The sequence below is a fragment of the Vidua chalybeata genome, chromosome 31, assembly GCF_026979565.1.
Source record: "Vidua chalybeata isolate OUT-0048 chromosome 31, bVidCha1 merged haplotype, whole genome shotgun sequence".
Lineage (NCBI taxonomy): Eukaryota > Metazoa > Chordata > Aves > Passeriformes > Viduidae > Vidua > Vidua chalybeata.
This window is the reverse complement of record NC_071560.1, coordinates 199,777-217,536: the sequence shown is the minus strand read 5'-3', so window position 1 is coordinate 217,536 and position 17,760 is coordinate 199,777. Positions and strand designations below refer to the sequence as shown.

Genomic DNA, 17,760 nt, shown 5'->3' with positions numbered 1-17,760 from the left:
GCGGTTGTACGTCCCGAGGGTCCCGTGACGCGTGCCATGGCGAGAGCCCGCGCTGCCGCAGCGGCAGCCGCCCGGCAGGCACAGGGTGAAGGCTCCCAAACCACAGCAGCGGCGTTGGCCAGGCAGCAGGCCGAGACAGAGCGAAAAACTACGGCTCGTCTCGCGGCAGCGGCAACGCGCATGCGTGGAATGGAGAAGCGAAACCCAGAAGCCGGGGCGGGGGAGGGCACCTCGCGTGCGGCGGGCGCGACACGGGCACAGACGGGACGGAAGGGACGCGCCCGGGTTGTGGGCGTTGGCGCAGAGTCAGGAGAGGCATGTCCCAGTGATGGGCAGTATGGGGTGGATACATCAGAGCCGGAGTGGGATCGGGAAGGTGGCGACGTCAGTCTCGGGGAGGATGAGAGCGCTCCCGAGATCGCGGCTGCGCTGGAAAAAGCAAGGAGGCGCGGCCAGGGTCGGGGCGGGAGCGTCCACACCCCCGTGGTGACGCAGGCAGGGATGGGGCGTGTCCAGGGTGCAAGCGTTTGCCAGGGCACCGCCTCCACACCGTTCCCACGGCAATCGACTCATGCGCACTCAGTCTGTGCCCACAGCCAATCCCAGCCAGTCTCAGACATTGTAAAGCTGAAGCAGTTGATACAGCGAGAGTCGACATCCCAGACTGCGGGATTTGCAAGTGTAAATCAATTGTTACAAGAATTGCACAGGGATTTATCAGAGATACAGATAGGGGAACAAACGTCCGAGTCTTTTGCAGTGCCGACCTCAGCCGGTCAGACGACAGCGCCACCCAGTGGCGGGACCGCAATATTGCAGGAGGTTTTGCCGGAGCCGGTTGCCCAAGCCATCGCGCCACCCAGTGGTGGGTCTGTAACATTGCAACACTTTTTTCCAGTTTTATATAAGAAGAAGTCTAGGGCGAGGAAGACCACACCTGCACGACAGCAGGAACCTCCGCTGATTCCAGAGAGGCATGAGACTCAGGACACTCCTGCTGAGGCGCAGCAACAGGATGATACTGTATGTATTACTGCTTCGGAGGGTATCCCAGTCTGGACAATTCCAACATTAAGGTCTGCTGATTCCTCACGTCAGGGAGAGTCAATTATAATATCAAAAGGAGTTGTTGAGTTTCTTTTACAGTATCTGACCACAGCCTTGGAGTCACATTCAGAGCTGCTGACTCATCTTTCGAAAATTTCTCAAACAATACAGGGCAGCCGTGTGTTTTCTTCTGCAGCAGACGTTCCATTCTCATCCGCAATCACCCAGCCCTCATCCTTGCAGATGCCACAGATGTCGGTGAGTTCTGCTGCACCAAAGCCTCAATCACAACAAATAACTCCACTCTACAGGCAAGTACCCACAAAATTTCCAGCTTTACCGAACGCAAAGCTAGACTGGCAGGACATTCGAGCAGAATTAGAAAAGGAAAAAGGTTTATTGCAGGGCTCGGGAAACATCATGATGCCAGTGAGCTATGATGCTCAGGGACAAAACCCAAGGTGGGAACGCCTGGATCGTGGTGCGATCAAAGACTTAGCTAAAGCCATCCGAGACAACGGGTTGTCATCACCGTACTTCAAACAAATGTTGAAGAGCATTTTTGGTATGTATGATTTAACACCCTATGATCTTAAATATCTTGCAACATCAGTTCTTACAGACACCCAGGCTCTTGTATGGCAAAAGGCATGGAGGAGATCCCTGGAGGAGCTGAGAGCCAGATACCAGGGCGGACGCAGATCCAAGAAGCAAAGACACGGGCACGCAAACGAAGGCAGACAACGGCGCTGCAAACATCTCATCAGACAACGATTGACAACTCAGAGACTTGGGGTTCTTCTTGGGACTCGAGTGTCATTCGGGTGTTGCTGCACTGCAAGGTTTCTCGCAGAGAGTGAGGACATGGGCATGGGGTTCAGACAGATAGTGTTCATGTGCTTCATTCTTTTGCCTGTTGCCATGAGCAATAGGGCACATTTTCCCATGAGACAGCCAAAGGGAAATGTGTGGGAAACTTTGGCAAAGGCAGCAGGTCTGGACAGCATTTGTCTGACTCATTCAAGGCCAGGGAAACCATTCTCGACATGTTTGGTAGGTGTGCCGGTGAAGGAATGGCCGATCCCAAAAAACATCCCTCCAAAGGTTCTGAAATCTTTTTCGGATCCTGTGGAAGGATGGCATGTCTGGACACAGTTCCTTCCTGTGGCTCATTTTGAACCCCAGGAATTGGACATTTTTGGGTCAACAAGAATGAAATTTTGCATCATATTCAACCCATCGGGAGTGACAGAGACAGATAACCACACGATAGATGTCACTCCAAACCAGCTTTTTTACAGAAATGCATCATCCTGGTGCAATTACACCAAGATGATGAGCAAACTATCCCTCCAGAATCCAGCTGTTTTACCAAAAGGAAACTTCTTAATTTGTGGGGACAGAATTTGGCCTGCTATCCCTGCAAAAATCAGGGGTGGTCCATGCAGCATTGGAGAACTCTCATTGATAACACCCAATTTGAAAATTTTGAGAGAACAGTCACACAGAAAAATAAGATCCATTGAACAATATGGCCCAAATTGTGATGATGAGGTTTATACCTGGAACAAGGCTCGGAGAATTGCAGTAGCAATTTTCTCACCCCAAGCAGCATCGGGGGTGGCCTTGACACAATTGGACCACATAGCGTGTTGGTTGAGCAAACACACTCGTGCCATTTCCTCTGCACTGAGCGACATGTTAACAGATATCGACAGTGCGAGACAAGCAACACTTCAGAACAGGGCGGCAATTGATTATTTGCTGCTATCACACGGACATGGGTGTGAAGAATTTGAGGGAATGTGCTGCATGAACTTGTCTGATCATTCGAAATCTATCCATGAAAACATAAGACAAATGCAAAATAGCATCAACAAATTGCAAAAGGTTACAGGATCATGGTGGGATGATTTCATCAACCTTTTTAGTCTCTCACCATTGTGGAGGGAGCTTTTGAAGATAGCATTTTATATTCTTATAGGGTTTCTAGTTCTCCTGCTTGTTCTGCCGTGCATTTTTCTATGCACTCGGCGGGTCATGGACAAAGTGGCAAGACAGGTCTTCTTGGTGCAAACAGGAGGGGGAGATGTCGGAACCCAAGGTGTCCCTCAGACACTCTTGGATGTTCTGGGCCCAGGGCAGAAGCCTCTGAGACCCTGGCAGGCGGCCAGGGACCCCTGTGGTCTTGAGCTTGACCCATGGAACAATTTACCAACCTTACAGGAAGAACAAGAAATCACAAAAGTTTAGATATTATAGTAGAAGTAGTCACAAAGTGAAAGGTAGGATTTTTGAGTGCTGTACAGGGGGGTTTTAGGCCTTGTACAGGGGGGTCTGAGTTTTGTACATGGGGGTCAGAAGTTCTAAGATGGAGGGATTTGGGCGTGCCCTGTCCTCCTTCTTTCTTCTTCCTATTCTCCATGGTCTTGGTGGTGTTGGCACTCACAGATTGGTTTAGAGTAGAAAGTCACTGTTCAATATAGGTAGTAGGCATTGGGGAAAAACTGTAAACACCTAATACGTAATGTGTGATATAAAAGATGGCACCAGCCCCTTGGGGAGGGGAGACGGGAGACAGCCAGAGACGGGGACAGACAGAGTCAGGGACAATGTCAGGGAGTCTGTGTGCCTTGAGATAACATGCAATAAACTGCCTTGAGACCGGACGACTGAAGACTACTGAGTCTTTCTTTGAAGGCACGGGTTGGAGGAGAGACTTTACCACCATCCGGAGTCACCCCAAGCCGGGGAAGGCTCCGGCACCTCCCCTCCCAGGTTACCAATCTCCCCAAGGCCTTCCCTAACTTCTTCCCTCCCAAGCTGTCAATCCTCCCTATCCCCACCCCTTTTTCCAGAGTGTTCCTTGTCGATCTTGTAGTATTCGATAACCCATTTGTTGCTTTGTATTATCCCCCTCCCTTGCTCTCCCTGATAGGTTTATAGAATGTTAGTCCTGCCCTAGATTCCTCCCCTGCCATGCCCTCATTGGTTGGTTGCCCTATACCACTCCCCCTATAAAAACTTCTGCAGACCCCCTAACTTTTGTCTTCGGGTCCTGCGGCGTCGCACTCTTTCTCCCAGGTGTGGGGCAGCTCTGACGCCCTTTGGTGCCGCCTCCGCCTGGACTTCCGGGTCCACCGCTTCTCTCCCGCGTGCCGCTGCCGCCAGCACGCTGGTTGGGGTCTGCTGGGTTTCGTCACCCATGCGAGGGTCCGAGGTAAAGAGGGAAGGAATGTCCAAATCACCCACGAGGAAGGCAGGAAGGCTTTATTGTCACGGAGAGCTGCAGTGGGGGGGGTAGTGACCCGCGCTTCCCACTCCACGTGGGGGAAATGGCCCCGGGACCCGGGAGGGAGCGGGATGATATAGGGGATGTGATAGGGAGGGCAGACGTTGCCCCCCAGTTCGTGCGGGTGCCGCGGTGATGACGTAGGGCAGCGACCAACCGGGACACCATAGGGGCAAACACCGAGCCTCGGGCTGAGTGGGATTGTGGGGGAGTGGTTACAGGAGTGGCAGGCGGGGAAAATCCAACGGCAGGCAGCCTGGGGCTAGACACCGTGGGGGGGGGAAGACACAGGGGAAGCACGGGGGTACACAGGACTCGACTAGCTAACACAAATAAGAACCCCTAAAACCCAATCCCAGGATGCAACAATTCCCTCTTTTTCAAAATATAAAAAAGAAGAACGGCTGCTTGATCTTCTTTTCTGCTCGTCTGACTGCTTCTTCACTCAGCTTCTGCTCTTGGTGTCTCAGCTGCTGCAACGGCTGCCCTTTGCAGATGGAGAGGGCCTGCTGCAATGATGCTGGGGTGGCTCTTCCCTGGGTGTTTGGGGATAGGGGAACTGGGACAACTTTATTACAAACATGCAGACTGGGGACACACTCAGACGGGGGTGGCTGGAAGGTTTTTCTGGGGCTCTGGGGAAAAGCATTTTTTAAAGAGATTGTAGGGTCCTTTTTCTTTTTGTATCGCCTGAGGTTTGATGCAACCCCCCGATTGGTGGGGTCACCTGCCACACTCACAGGCACCCTGATGTTTTGAACTACCACCTGCACAATTACTTGATAAATCACAGCTCCCCTTAAGGTGCTGCGGTCTGCCTTATTTTTATCTTCACGCAAGGCTGATGGGCGTTGTTTTTTCAGTTTTTTGGGGGAATGGGGTCTTCCTCCCCTCCTCTCCCCCCCTCCCACTGTCCCTGGGGGTGCCCTGCCCAAAAATGGACACTGGATAACAAAATGTCCTCTCTGATTGCAGTGGAAGCATTGGCATCTCGATGGAGGCTGCTTCGGACCAGTGTTCTCTGGAGGCACAGCATCCAAGGCAACCACGTGGCTTCTGGGCCTTTTAGGGATCTCAAGCTGTGTCTCAGTGTTCACGGATGCTGCTTCCAGGACAGACTTGTCCTGGGCTTCTGACCCCTCCACATGCCTCTCAGCTGCCACCTCGACCCATTCCATGGAATCTGGAAGATGCTGAGAAACCCACCTTGGCTTCCCCCTCCCCCTGCTTCCCTCCCTCCCAGGTCTCCGGGAACCATGGCAATGTGGAGGCAGGGGCTCCGATTCCCCCCCCACCCTTTCCCCCCTGCCTGGCTCTCCGGGGCCCATGGGAAGATGGGGACAGGTTGTAGGGAACAGGATGGGGGCTGCCTCCCTCAGGCAGCGGGGCGGGGATGGCAGAGCTCTCCCCAGAGGGAAAGGGTGGGGTCGATGACTCAGCAGGGAGGATCTGCAAAGGACTGGAGGGAACGCCCACACGAGGGGGAACAGTGGGTGAGGGAGTAACCTGAACTCCCGAGGGGGCCACGCCCACGCCCACAGGGAGGCAGGTGGGGGGTTGGTTAAAGGTGGGGACACCGGGAACAAAGGACAGAAAGGGGTTGTGGGAAGAAGAGGCCCTGCCATGTGGCTGCCCTCCATCTTGGGAAGAAAAAGGGATCAAGCACGTGGCCTCGGCCTCCTCAGGGAGACAAAGGAAGGGGTTTAAAGAAACAGAACAGCACGGGGCAGCTCTAGAACCAGGATTTTCAGCAGGGAAAAAGGGATTGGAAAAGGGGTTGAGGGTCAGTTCCTCAGCAAAGTAGCCAATTTCGCTAAGGCAGGGGTGCCGGGGGAGCTTGGGGGATCCAGGAGCACAGCCCACGCTTGTGGGGCTGCCCTGCGCCTTAAAACAGCGGAGTACCCCCCACCCCACTCACTCAGGTTAGGGGAAGAAGGGGTAGGAAAGGAAGATGGGGAAACACGTTCAGGGGAAGCAACATTTTTGTACGATGCTCTTTCCCCTCCCTGCTCGCTTCTCGTGCGGATTCCGCTTACACCACTTCCTAAATCCGCAAATGGAGAGTGGCAAAGGAATCCTTCACGGAGGGATCCCTGCGTTTGATCCCCTCTGCCAATTTCACTCCCACCCACTCCCAGAACTCTTTTTTGCGAGTGTCCCCCGTGGTTACGCGTGGGAAGGAAAAGTATAACCGCCTTACAAACTGTTTAACCAAACTTTTGGGGTAGGGGCCCTTCACCAATAGAGTTCCCTTAAGTAGGGTATAAAATTCCTTCTGGTCGGCAGATAGCACGGTCCCCGTGCTACTTCTACCCACACAACCTCACCCCTGGTGCAGAAAAAGTGGGAAAGAAAACCAAAAAACACAGAAGACCCTGGCGACCGCCGTTTCACGCTGCGTGCTGCGTGTCCGTACCCTTGGAAGCGCGGCAAAGCCCACCCAAGCGAAGGACAGTATAGCCCGGGTACCCTCCCATTGCCAAGTACTCTCCAAACCGGGATCTCTGCAAACAAAAAGCAGGCACCAGGGTCCTCAGTCTTGGGAAGCTTCTCTTCTTTGGCTCTTCGTGGCTGTGAAGAGATTCACTTCCACTCCCACACAGGCGGCACTGCGTGCCACTGTGTGGGTGGCGGAGAGTTCACTGACCTACTTTGGAGAGTCCTCTCTCCCGTTTTCATTCTAACACAAAGCACAGTTCCATCGCAGCTCTGCGCCTGGCCGGCAGCGCTCCGCATGGACTGCGCACGCTCAGCTCAGTGGCAGTGCCCTTTGATCAGCAGCGCGGCCACACGCCAGCGGCGACGGCTCTCGGCGCGGCTCCCGGTGCTTCGTGGTGAGTCTCCGCCTGCGCAGGGCTACTCCGCCAGCTCAGGCCCTATTGTTAGGTGACATTTGCAGCGTTGCACTCTTTCTCCCAAGTTCAGGGCAGCTCTGACGCCCTTTGGCGCCGCCCCCGCCCGGACTTCCGGGTCCGCCGCTTCTCTCCCGCGTGCCGCTGCCGCCGGCACGCCAGCCGGGGTCTGCCAGGTTCCATCACCCATGCGAGGGTCCGAGGTAAAGAGGGAAAGAATGTCCAAATCACCCACGAGGAAGGCAGGAAGGCTTTATTGTCACGGAGAGCTGCGGTGAGGGGGGTAGCCACCCGCGCTTCCCACTCCACGTGGGGGAAATGGCCCTGGGACCCAGGAGGGAGCGGGATGATATAGGGATGTGATAGGGAGGGCAGACGTTCCTCCCCCAATCCGTGTGGGTGCCGCGGTGATGAGGTAGGACAGCGACCAACCGGGACAGCGCAGAGGCAAACACCGAGCCTCGGGCTGAGTGGGATCGTGGGGATGGGGCGGTGGACACGGGGGCTCCCGGGGCCGGACGGGGGAGTGGCCACAGGAGCGGCAGGGGGTGTAAAATCCAACGGCAGGCAGCATGGGGCTAGAAACAGTGTGGGGGGGAACGACACGGGGGAAGCACGGGGGTACACAGGACTCGACTAGCTAACAAAAATAAGGACCCCTAAAACCCAATCCCAGCATGCAACAGACACCCAAGGGGCTGGTGGCACTTGGGAACCTCCTGGTGACACTTGGAGCTGGTGGCACCCGAGGGGCTGGTGGCACTTGAGGGGCTCTTGGTCACACGAGGAGCTGGTGGCACTCAAGGAGCTGGTGGCATTTGGGGAACTCTTGGTGACAAAAGGAGCTGGTGGCACTCAAGGGGCTCTTGGTGACACAAGGAGCTGGTGGCACTCAAGGGGCTGGTGGCACTTGGGGAGAGCTGGTGGCACTTGAGGAGCTGGTGGCACTCAAGGAGCTGGTGGCATTTGGGGAGCTCTTGGTGAGAAAAGGAGCTGGTGGCACCCAAGGGGCTCTTGGTGACACGAGGGGCTGGTGGCACTCAAGGGGCTCTTGGTGACACAAGGAGCTCGTGGCACTCGAGGGGCTGGTGGCACTTGGGGAGAGCTGGTGGCACTTGAGGAGCTGGTGGCACTCAAGGAGCTGGTGGCATTTGGGGAGCTCTTGGTGACACGAGGGGCTGGTGGCACTCAAGGGGCTCTTGGTGACACAAGGGGCTGGTGGCACTCGAGGGGCTGGTGGCACTCGAGGGGCTGGTGGCACTTGGGGAGCTCTTGGTGACACTTGGAGCTGGTGGCACTTGGGGAGCTGGTGGCACTTGGGAAGCTCTTGGTGACACAAAGGGCTGGTGGCACTCGAGGGGCTGGTGACACTTGAGGGGCTGGTGGCACTTGGGGGGCTGGTGGCACTTGGGAAGCTCTTGTTGACACTCGGAGCTCGAGGCACTCGAGCATCCCCAACTCTCCCCAGTGATGTCACTGCCCCGATGACATCACAGCAGTGACATCACTGTCCCCGCAGCAGCCTTGGGATGTCCTCAATGGCTTTCTGCCACCGGGGCCACCGCGGCCACCATAGGGACTGAAGAGGAAGTCGTCGATGTCCCCAAGCACTCCCTGCAGCTGACACGTGAACAGCCTGGTGCTGGCCTCCCACATCCGCTTGGCCTCCACTGCTCTGGCCGCCGAGGCCTTGGGGACATCGGGGGACGCCTTCTTTATCTGCTCCAGGGTGGCCTCCATGGCCCTGAGCCGGCGCTGCACGTCCCAGGTTGTAAGAGCCCGTCTGAAGCCCCTCATTTTCCATTTTGCTTTTCGATTGCCGCGAGAAAGAATCCCTTCCCCCACTGCAGTTCTGGCTTAGAACAGGACACAGTGCAGGTGGAACCACTGAACCGTCATGCTGGCTGTTCTGAACAAGGCCTGGTAAGAACTTGGCAAGGAGTTGGCAAGGACTTGGCCAAGACCTGACATGGACCCAGCACGGGACCGCCTGATGCGCGGCCTGCTTCTCTTCTAATCTCCGTTCTTAAGCCGAATGAACTTTTGGGGTGACTCCCGTGGTCCTTCATTGAAGACCCCTCATCTGCCTCGTTACCACTGTGACAAACAAAGAATGAGAACCCTCCTCCCAAGGACTGAGACTGAGACCCCTACTACAGGGAGGAGGGGAAATTGGTGGTCTGACCACTAATGACATGACCTGTTTCCCTTCAGTAATTTCAATGGACTTATTCTTCATTGGATTCGTCTTGCTTTGGTGGTTTCTGTGGACTCACCTGTTCCCTCGTGGCGATTACAGTGGACTTTCATTGTTACACTTGTTCCCCCCTCTTTACTCTGTGGACTATAACTGGACCCCCGAGTCGACCAGAACTTCGAAGACTTCCCCGACACGACAGACGAATCCCCATCGTCCGGACCACTGAGGATCTCGCCTGTGTTGGTAGCTATTCCCATACCCCTCTTCTCTCTCTCTCTCTCTCTATCCTTTTATCTCCTTTCCTATCCCCACTATCGCATTTACTGTTTTGGCCCCTAATAAAGGTGCATTTGTTGTGATTAACTGATAGTCCCTTGTTGTTTGCCTTTTTTGCATTTTTGGGATTGGTGAAAAGAACCATCACGACACCCCGCAATAAGCAGATCGTGACACAGGTGAACGCGGTGCCTTTGTCACACGTCTCCACCAAGCGCTCCAGCAGCCCCAGGACCACCTCTACACGCTGTTCTCTCCTGGTGGCCGCCCTCGCCTGGCTGGTGGCCACCACGGTGTTGTTGGTGGCCACCTCCTCATCTCCCCGAGACCACCTCCCCGTCCCGCCCATCCTGGCCCGGGGCGGTGGCCGCGTCCTCACAGGCGTTGCGGATCTCGCGGCCTCCTGACCCAGCCGTTCCCAGCTCCTCCAGAGCATGGCCACTGACTCTCGCCAGGCCTCGGCCACGGCTCTCACACTGGCCCAGGTGGCCCCGGGTTGGCCCCAAGGGTGGCCGGGGCCTGGCCCAGGGAGGTGGCACTGCCATGCCGCAGGGTCCTGCGGAGGTGCCAGACGACGCTCCTCACGTCTGAGCACGGGGACTTCGGGCACGTTCTGGGGGTCAGAACGGCCACCACCACCTTGTCCAGGGTGGCCAGCACGCCAAACGTCACCTCCCGCGGCTGGGGAGGGGACACGGGAGGTGCCGGGCACCGAGTGGCACCGGTGGCCTCCTGCGGTGGCCCCGTGCCCTCAAGGGGGCCCCTTTGCCCCTCCGTCCATTGTTGGCCTCTCCTTCCCCATGACACCGCCTGCCACCACTGCTGTCCCCTCTGCCACCGCCTGTCCCCACTGCTGTCCCCTCTGCCACCCCCCGCCTGCTGTCCCCTCTGTCACCCCCTGCCACCACTGCTGTCCCCTCTGCCACCCCCTGCCACCACTGCTGTCCCCCCTGCTACCCCCTGTCCCCATTGCTGTCCCCTCTGTCACCCCTGCCACCACTGCTGTCCCCTCTGTCACCCCCCTGCCACCCCCTGTCCCCACTGCTGTCCCCTCTGTCACCTCCCTGCCACCCCCTGTCCCCATTGCTGTCCCCTCTGTCACCCCTGCCACCACTGCTGTCCCCTCTGTCACCCCCTGTCCCCACTGCTGTCCCCTCTGCCACCCCCCTGCCACCACTGCTGTCCCCTCTGTCACCCCCTGTCCCCACTGCTGTCCCCTCTGTCACCCCCTGCCACCACTGCTGTCCCCTCTGCCACCGCCTGCCACCCCCCTGGCCCCTCTGCCACCCCCCTGTCCCCACTGCTGTCCCCTCTGTCACCCCCTGCCACCACTGCTGTCCCCTCTGCCACCCCCTGTCCCCATTGCTGTCCCCTCTGTCACCCCCCTGCCACCACTGCTGTCCCCCCCGCCACCCCCTGTCCCCACTGCTGTCCCCTCTGCCACCCCCTGCCACCCCCTGTCCCCACTGCTGTCCCCTCTGCCACCCCCTGCCACCCCCCTGTCCCCACTGCTGTCCCCTCTGCCACCCCCTGCCACCCCCCTGTCCCCACTGCTGTCCCCTCTGCCACCCCCTGTCCCCATTGCTGTCCCCTCTGTCACCCCCTGTCCCCACTGCTGTCCCCTCTGCCACCCCCTGTCCCCATTGCTGTCCCCTCTGTCACCCCCCTGCCACCACTGCTGTCCCCCCCGCCACCCCCTGTCCCCACTGCTGTCCCCTCTGCCACCCCCTGCCACCCCCTGTCCCCACTGCTGTCCCCTCTGCCACCCCCTGCCACCCCCCTGTCCCCACTGCTGTCCCCTCTGCCACCCCCTGCCACCCCCCTGTCCCCACTGCTGTCCCCTCTGCCACCCCCCTGTCCCTACTGCTGTCCCCTCTGCCACCTCCCTGCCACCACTGCTGTCCGCTCTGCCAGCCCCTGCCACCCCCTGTCCCCACTGCTGTCCCCTCTGCCACCCCCTGCCACCCCCCTGTCCCCACTGCTGTCCCCTCTGCCACCCCCTGTCCCCACTGCTGTCCCCTCTGCCAGCCCCTGTCCCCACTGCTGTCCTCTCTGCCACCCCCCTGTGTATTAAAATACAAGAAAATGTATTAAATTACATTAATGTATTAAATGTATTAAATTAATGTATTAAAATACAAGTCCTCCGGGCTTCACCCGGGTGCCCAGCCTGTCCAGGGGAAAACCCTCAGAGGGCCGGGCCGCGGGGAGGAGGTGGCGGGACCCGGATAGCTCCACCGTAAGGACGAGAGGGCTCCGAAGTGGCTTTATTCCTAGAGGCTTTATTTCAGGAGCGTCGCAGGAACGGGAGGGTGAAACGAGGAACACGAACTCTCCAGAAGGGAGCGAACTCCGGGAACCCCGAGGAAAGGCGGGGCTGGGTATTAAGGGCAAAGAAGTGGGAGTGGTTAGGGTACAAAACAGCCAACGGGCAACGGGTAAAGGGGGAAGACAGAGTGGGGTGACATACAGAGAACTAATCAGGGTACAGAGGAGGAGTGGTATTCTAACAGGAGCCAGTGGGGACAACAGAATAACTGAACTTTCTGGAACTGGGGAGTATGCTAAACATTGATGGACAGCTCTTCTGGGGTGGAGAGCAGCAGCTGATTGGCAACCTTTTTCTAAACTGTTGCTGCCTCCCAAGGGAGAGCAGGAACCCCTCCCACAACTCCCCCTTTCTGATTTATTAAAAAAACATTCCCCAAGTTCCTCGTTAACCTTTTCTTAAAGATATTTAAGGCTACAGAAATTAAGAAAATAATAATCAAAACCCAAATTAAACCTTTGACGATTGGCCCGGCCCACCCAGGAACACCCCACTGGGAGAAGGTCTTATTCACAGCGTCCACAGCCCTGGTTTCAGTCTTTAAGTCTTTGACTAACGCCTGGATCCACTGGATGTTGGCTTGGATGGATGTGCTCTTCGATGTCAGATTGAAGCAGCACATCCCCTCAAAGTCCTCGCAGCTATGGCCGTGGGCGAGCAGCAGAAAATCGATGGCCGCTCTGTTCTGTAAGGTGGCGTGCCTGGTGGTCTCTTCCTCTGCCAAGAGGTCTGATAACGTGGCAGACGTAGCGTTGGCCTGCTTACTCATCCAACACCCCAGGTGAGAAATCTCACCGAGGGCTTTCGCTGCCGCATACCATGGTAGAAAAATAGAAGTGGCGACCCTCTTTCCCTCACTCCAATCATAAATTTCGGAATCGCAATTTGGGTCAAATTCACCATACGATCGCTTTTTGCGTGCCAATTGACTTTTCTTCTTCCAGTCCAGAATTTGGGTTTTATTGGGGGTTAGCGTCGTAAGCTTGCCAAGGCTACAGGGACCCCCTTTGTTATTGGAGGGGATCCCAGCCCACGCCCTGTCCCCACAGATGAGAAACACACCCCGAGGGAGCTCCTTAGGGAATGGGAAGGACTTGGACAACACAGGGCTTGTGTAATTGCACCACTCACTGATGTATTTTCTATTTGCTGGTGTTACGTCTTTGATGTTTTGCCCTGGTTTTGTTTGTGGGGCCTTAGTATAAAACCGAATACAAAAGTGGGCCCTTGTGGACCCCAGTAGGTCCAATTCCTGGGGTTCCTGGGGTTCCTGTGGTGCCTGTGGTAGTGTCCTCATCCAACCCATCCAGGAGTCCGCCGGGTTGAGTTTCATCCCCGTGAACGGAAAATCATTTTCAGACAGGGGGACTCCCACCAGGCATGTAGACAACGGATTGTCTACACTGCCCATGGCCATGCAAAGCTGTTCTTGTCCTATAGACTTTGCCAGCATGACCCAGACGTTTTCCTTGGGCTGTGGCACGATCCAGCTTCCTGCCAGGTGGAGCCATAAGATGGTGAGGAAGGCAGCTGCAGGAAGCCGGTCGCTGCGGGGTGTTCTGGCTGATGTAATTGCCATCTGGGTGGTCGGTAATCTAATAACTCAAACATACAAAAAGAGAATAAGACCAAGGTCTCTTCAAATCCCCATCCTCCCCCGTTTAAATTAACATTGAAACAGAAAAAATGTGGGGTCAGGTGTGAGGGTAAGGGGGGCGAGGAAAGTGGTAGGACGGGAAAGGGTAAGGAATGGTTGGGGATGGGGTCAGGGGGTAAAACTGTCTAAGCCGGTGGGAAGTATCGATTAGTTATCAAAGTCCTTGTGGCGGTGTCGATGGGTCTGCTTCCCTTCCTTTTCCTCCGACTCCAGGTGACGGTGGTATCCGCTGGAGCTGTTGTCTCGGGGGAGTGGTCCGGGGGGTGGCTTTCCTTCACGATGTCTTCCCGGTATGGTTTTATAAACTTGCCTGGGATCCACCTGGGGCCCTGTTCTGTGGAGACACAGCCATACCCTCTCCCCCACGTTATCAGAGGGTATGGACCTTTGATGTTCCTGGACTCAGGGTCTTTAACGAGCACTGGTGGTCTTTCTTTCAACTGCGCCCTGGTGTTATTGTGAAAGTGGCGTAGTATCGGGGGGTTTGGCTCGCGGTCCGAACAGTTCATGAAATTGAGAACATATAGGGCTTTGCACAACCTCTCTACAGGGCTTGTGGTGAGGGCCAAATCGTTCTGCTGCTCTAATAATTTTTTGATTTCCTGATGTTTTCTCTCCACAATTGATTGTCCTGTAGGGTTGTGCGGGATACCTGTGATATGGTCAATGCCCCATTGTTGCACGAATTCCATGAATTGTTTGGACACAAACCCTGGTCCATTATCTGTTTTGATCGTTTTAGGGACACCCAAGGTGGAGAAAGCCATGTGTAAGTGTTTGATGATATCCTTTGTTTTTTCCCCCGTGTGGGTGGAGGCAAACACTGCCTCCGAGAACGTGTCTACAGACACATGGATGTACTTCAGCTGCCCAAAGGAGGGAAAGTGTGTTATGTCCGTCTGCCAGGTTTCCAATGCCCCCAATCCCCGAGGGTTAACCCCCGTCGCTAAGGATGGTAAGGCGTGGGATTGGCAATTGGGGCATGTGGCTAAGATGGCCCGCGCCTGCTCCTTGGAGATTTTAAACTGACGGCAATGTGCCGGAGCATTCTGGTGGAAAAAGGCGTGGCTCATCTTAGCCTGCATGTGGACATCTGGCAAGGTGGGTCTTAGAACTGTAGGGTTTACAGAGGTCGAGGTGGCCAGCATCGCCAGGGCATCTGCTCTCCGGTTTCCCTCAGTGATGTCACCGGGCAGGTCTGTGTGTGACCTAACATGAAGAATGTGATACGGTTGCTTCCCGTGTGAGATGAGCCAAATGAGTTTTGAGAGCAATCCGTACAATACTTTGTTGTGAATTTCTTTGAGCAGGGCATGTTCAGCCCTTTCTGCTATCCCGGCCACATATGCCGAATCAGTGACGAGATTGAAAGGTTGTTGAAATTTTTTGAAGGCTCTCATGACTGCTGCAAGCTCAGTGATCTGGGGGGAACCCTGAACTATTTGGACGTCAGACTCCCACTTCTGACTGTCCGGGTCCTTCCAGGTGATCACTGACTTGTGGGATCTACCTGACCCATCGGTGAACACCGTGAGAGCACCTTTCAATGGAATCTTACTTTTGTAGGATTTTGGGGCCAAACACAAGGTGTCTTTAAAAAGTTTGTGTTTGGGATAATGTATTAAAATTTGACCAGGATAGCTGTCTACCGAAATCTGTAATTTTTCATTTGTTTGTAAGAGGAAATCCAATTGGTCCAAATTTAATGTTAAGTAGATGCATGCTGGGTCACACCCTGCGAGGGTCCGGAGGTGCTGGCGGGCCTTGATAATAAGTTTTGCCATCAATTCCAGAAAAGGTGTCACTGTTTTTGCGGGCTGGTGTGGGAGGAACAACCACTCGATGATCAGGAGTGAGTCCCTCTGGCTGTTGTCCCACTGGAATAGGAGGGCATGTAAGTTCGGGGACTTACCTAAGATGGCACAGTTGATGGGGAGGGACCGCACTACCCGATGTGCCTGGCGGGACTTGATGGCAGCCGCGACTCTCTCCAGGGCCTCACGGGCATCCAGGGTGAGATGGCGTGGGGATGCCAGGTCGCCGTCGCTTTTCAGCAGGTGGAACAGCGGCGACAGCTCCTCTGTGGTGAGTCCTAGGAGCGGTCGGATCCACGTGATGGTGCCGCAGAGCTGCTGCAAGTCCCGCAGGGTTTGAGGGTTGTCCTTGATGGTGAGGGACTGGGGCGCGACGGTCCTTCCTGTGATTAGGAAGCCCAAATATTTCCAGGGGGACGACAGCTGGATCTTCTCCTCCGCAATTTGGAATCCTGAGTCCTTGATGGTCTTTATTGTCTTTTCCAATGCTGCTCGCAGGTATTTCGCATCAGCAGCGCAAATTGAAATGTCGTCCATGTAGTGCAAAAAGATTGCCTCGGGAAAGAGGCGACGAACCGGGGAAAGGACCTGAGCCACAAAGGTTTGGCAGAGCACAGGGGAATTTTTCAATCCCTGGGGCAGAGTGGTCCATTGATAGCGTTTATATGGCTCTCCTCGGTTGATGGAGGGAACCGAGAAGGCGAATCTGGGAGCATCTCCGGGATACAAAGGGATGTTAAAGAAGCAATCCTTGATGTCGAGGATTGCAAGCTGCCAATCCCGGGGCAGCATGGAGGGAGACGGAAGGCCTGGTTGCAAGGGGCCCATATCTTCGAGGACATCATTAACCCTGCGCAGGTCTTGGAGCAGGCGCCACCTGTCTTTGCCGGGTTTTTTAATCACAAAGACAGGCGTGTTCCAGGGGCTGGTGGAAGGTATTAAATGCCCCAGGTGCACCTGCTCCTCCACAAGTTCACTGAGCGCCTTTAATTTTTCAGATGGTAAGGGCCACTGGTCCACCCACACCGGTGTGTCTGTTTTCCAATTGAGCGGTGGGGAGGTGCACTCTGCAGTGGCCCAGACTAAAAATCCCACGCAGGACTAGGGATGTCAAGTCGGGCACCCCATTGGGACAAAACGTCCCTACCTAACAATTTGATGTTGGAAGCTACCACAAAAGGCCTAATCGTGGCAACTTGACCCTCCGGCCCCTCCACACATACCAGATGTTTGCTCCGGCGGGAATTGACAGCACCTCCCACGCCGGAGATTGTGCCACAAGGGGACACCAGCTCCCAGTCGCGAGGCCACTCTGCCTGGGGAATGATGGTGACATCCGCGCCGGTGTCTGCCATCAGGTCGAGTGAGATGGACTTTCCCTGTAAAACCAAAGAAGTCTTAATAATAGGTCTCTGTCTGCTTACGTTTTGTACAAGAAAGGCTGAAGAGTCCAAATCCGAAGAAAGGTCTGTTGAAAGGTCCATGCCGGTGTCTTCCGTGTGGACATGTAGGATGTAACAGAGGGCTAAAGGAGACCCCTTAGGCAATGAGAACAGAGGCTGGTAACACACCATGGAGACGGTGAGCTCTGTCCCCGGCTCGAAGTAGACAACCTCTGGGATGATGGTGAGGTCATCCAGCGTGTTGGCGGTGTCTCCTAACAGCAAGACAGTGGTGGGGTGGTCACAGTAGGGCGGTGGCAGGAATCCCGCCGGGACACGAACCAAGTCCTCATCTGGAAACATGACGTGAAGGCTGGTCCGGAGGACTTGGCGACAGGCGCAGTTCAGTTGCCTGGTTCTTCTGAGGAGCCGGAGCCCATCCTCCTGGCTGCAGATGTCCAGAGAAGTGTACCGCTGGGGCAGTGGTTCTCCGGGAGAGATGGCAGCCCCGGGCGCTGGGACGGGCCATTTGGTGTCATGGCGCGGCCCATCCTCGCGTTCTGCCTTCCGTTTCCCGGCCGATGGAAGCGGGGATTCCTGTATGTTGGTCTCGGGGAGGGGTTGTAAGGGTGGTAAGACCTATCTGGCAGCCAGTGTGGGCAGTTCGCTTGGATGTGGCCCAACTGGCCGCAGCCGAAACAGCGAGTGTTCATCAGGTCTACCATTGCCTCCCCCACCCCTTTGCTCACCGCAAATGCCACTGTTTGCTCCATCGAAGTCGCCTTGGTGCACGCCTCTACCATCTTAGCGATGGTAGGCTCCGGATCCTGGGGAAGAGCTCTCAGGATCTTCTTGGTCTCCGGGTTGGCATTGGTCAGGGCCATCTTTCGCAGAGTTCTTCTCGGGCCCCG

The 17,760-nt window shown here is 55.8% G+C and overlaps 2 protein-coding genes across 2 annotated transcripts in view; both read left to right on the top strand.

The window, feature by feature from the left end:
• Positions 1-17,760, top strand: part of LOC128801717 (zinc finger protein 850-like) — a 102,916-nt gene that overhangs the window by 54,165 nt on the left and 30,991 nt on the right. The window lies entirely within an intron of this gene.
• Positions 250-3,465, top strand: LOC128801738 (uncharacterized). The gene is made up of 2 exons (XM_053967824.1): positions 250-1,305; positions 1,661-3,465. Exon 2 carries the CDS (start codon positions 1,912-1,914, stop codon positions 3,298-3,300), a length of 1,389 nt encoding a protein of 462 aa, XP_053823799.1. The 5' UTR covers positions 250-1,305; positions 1,661-1,911; the 3' UTR covers positions 3,301-3,465.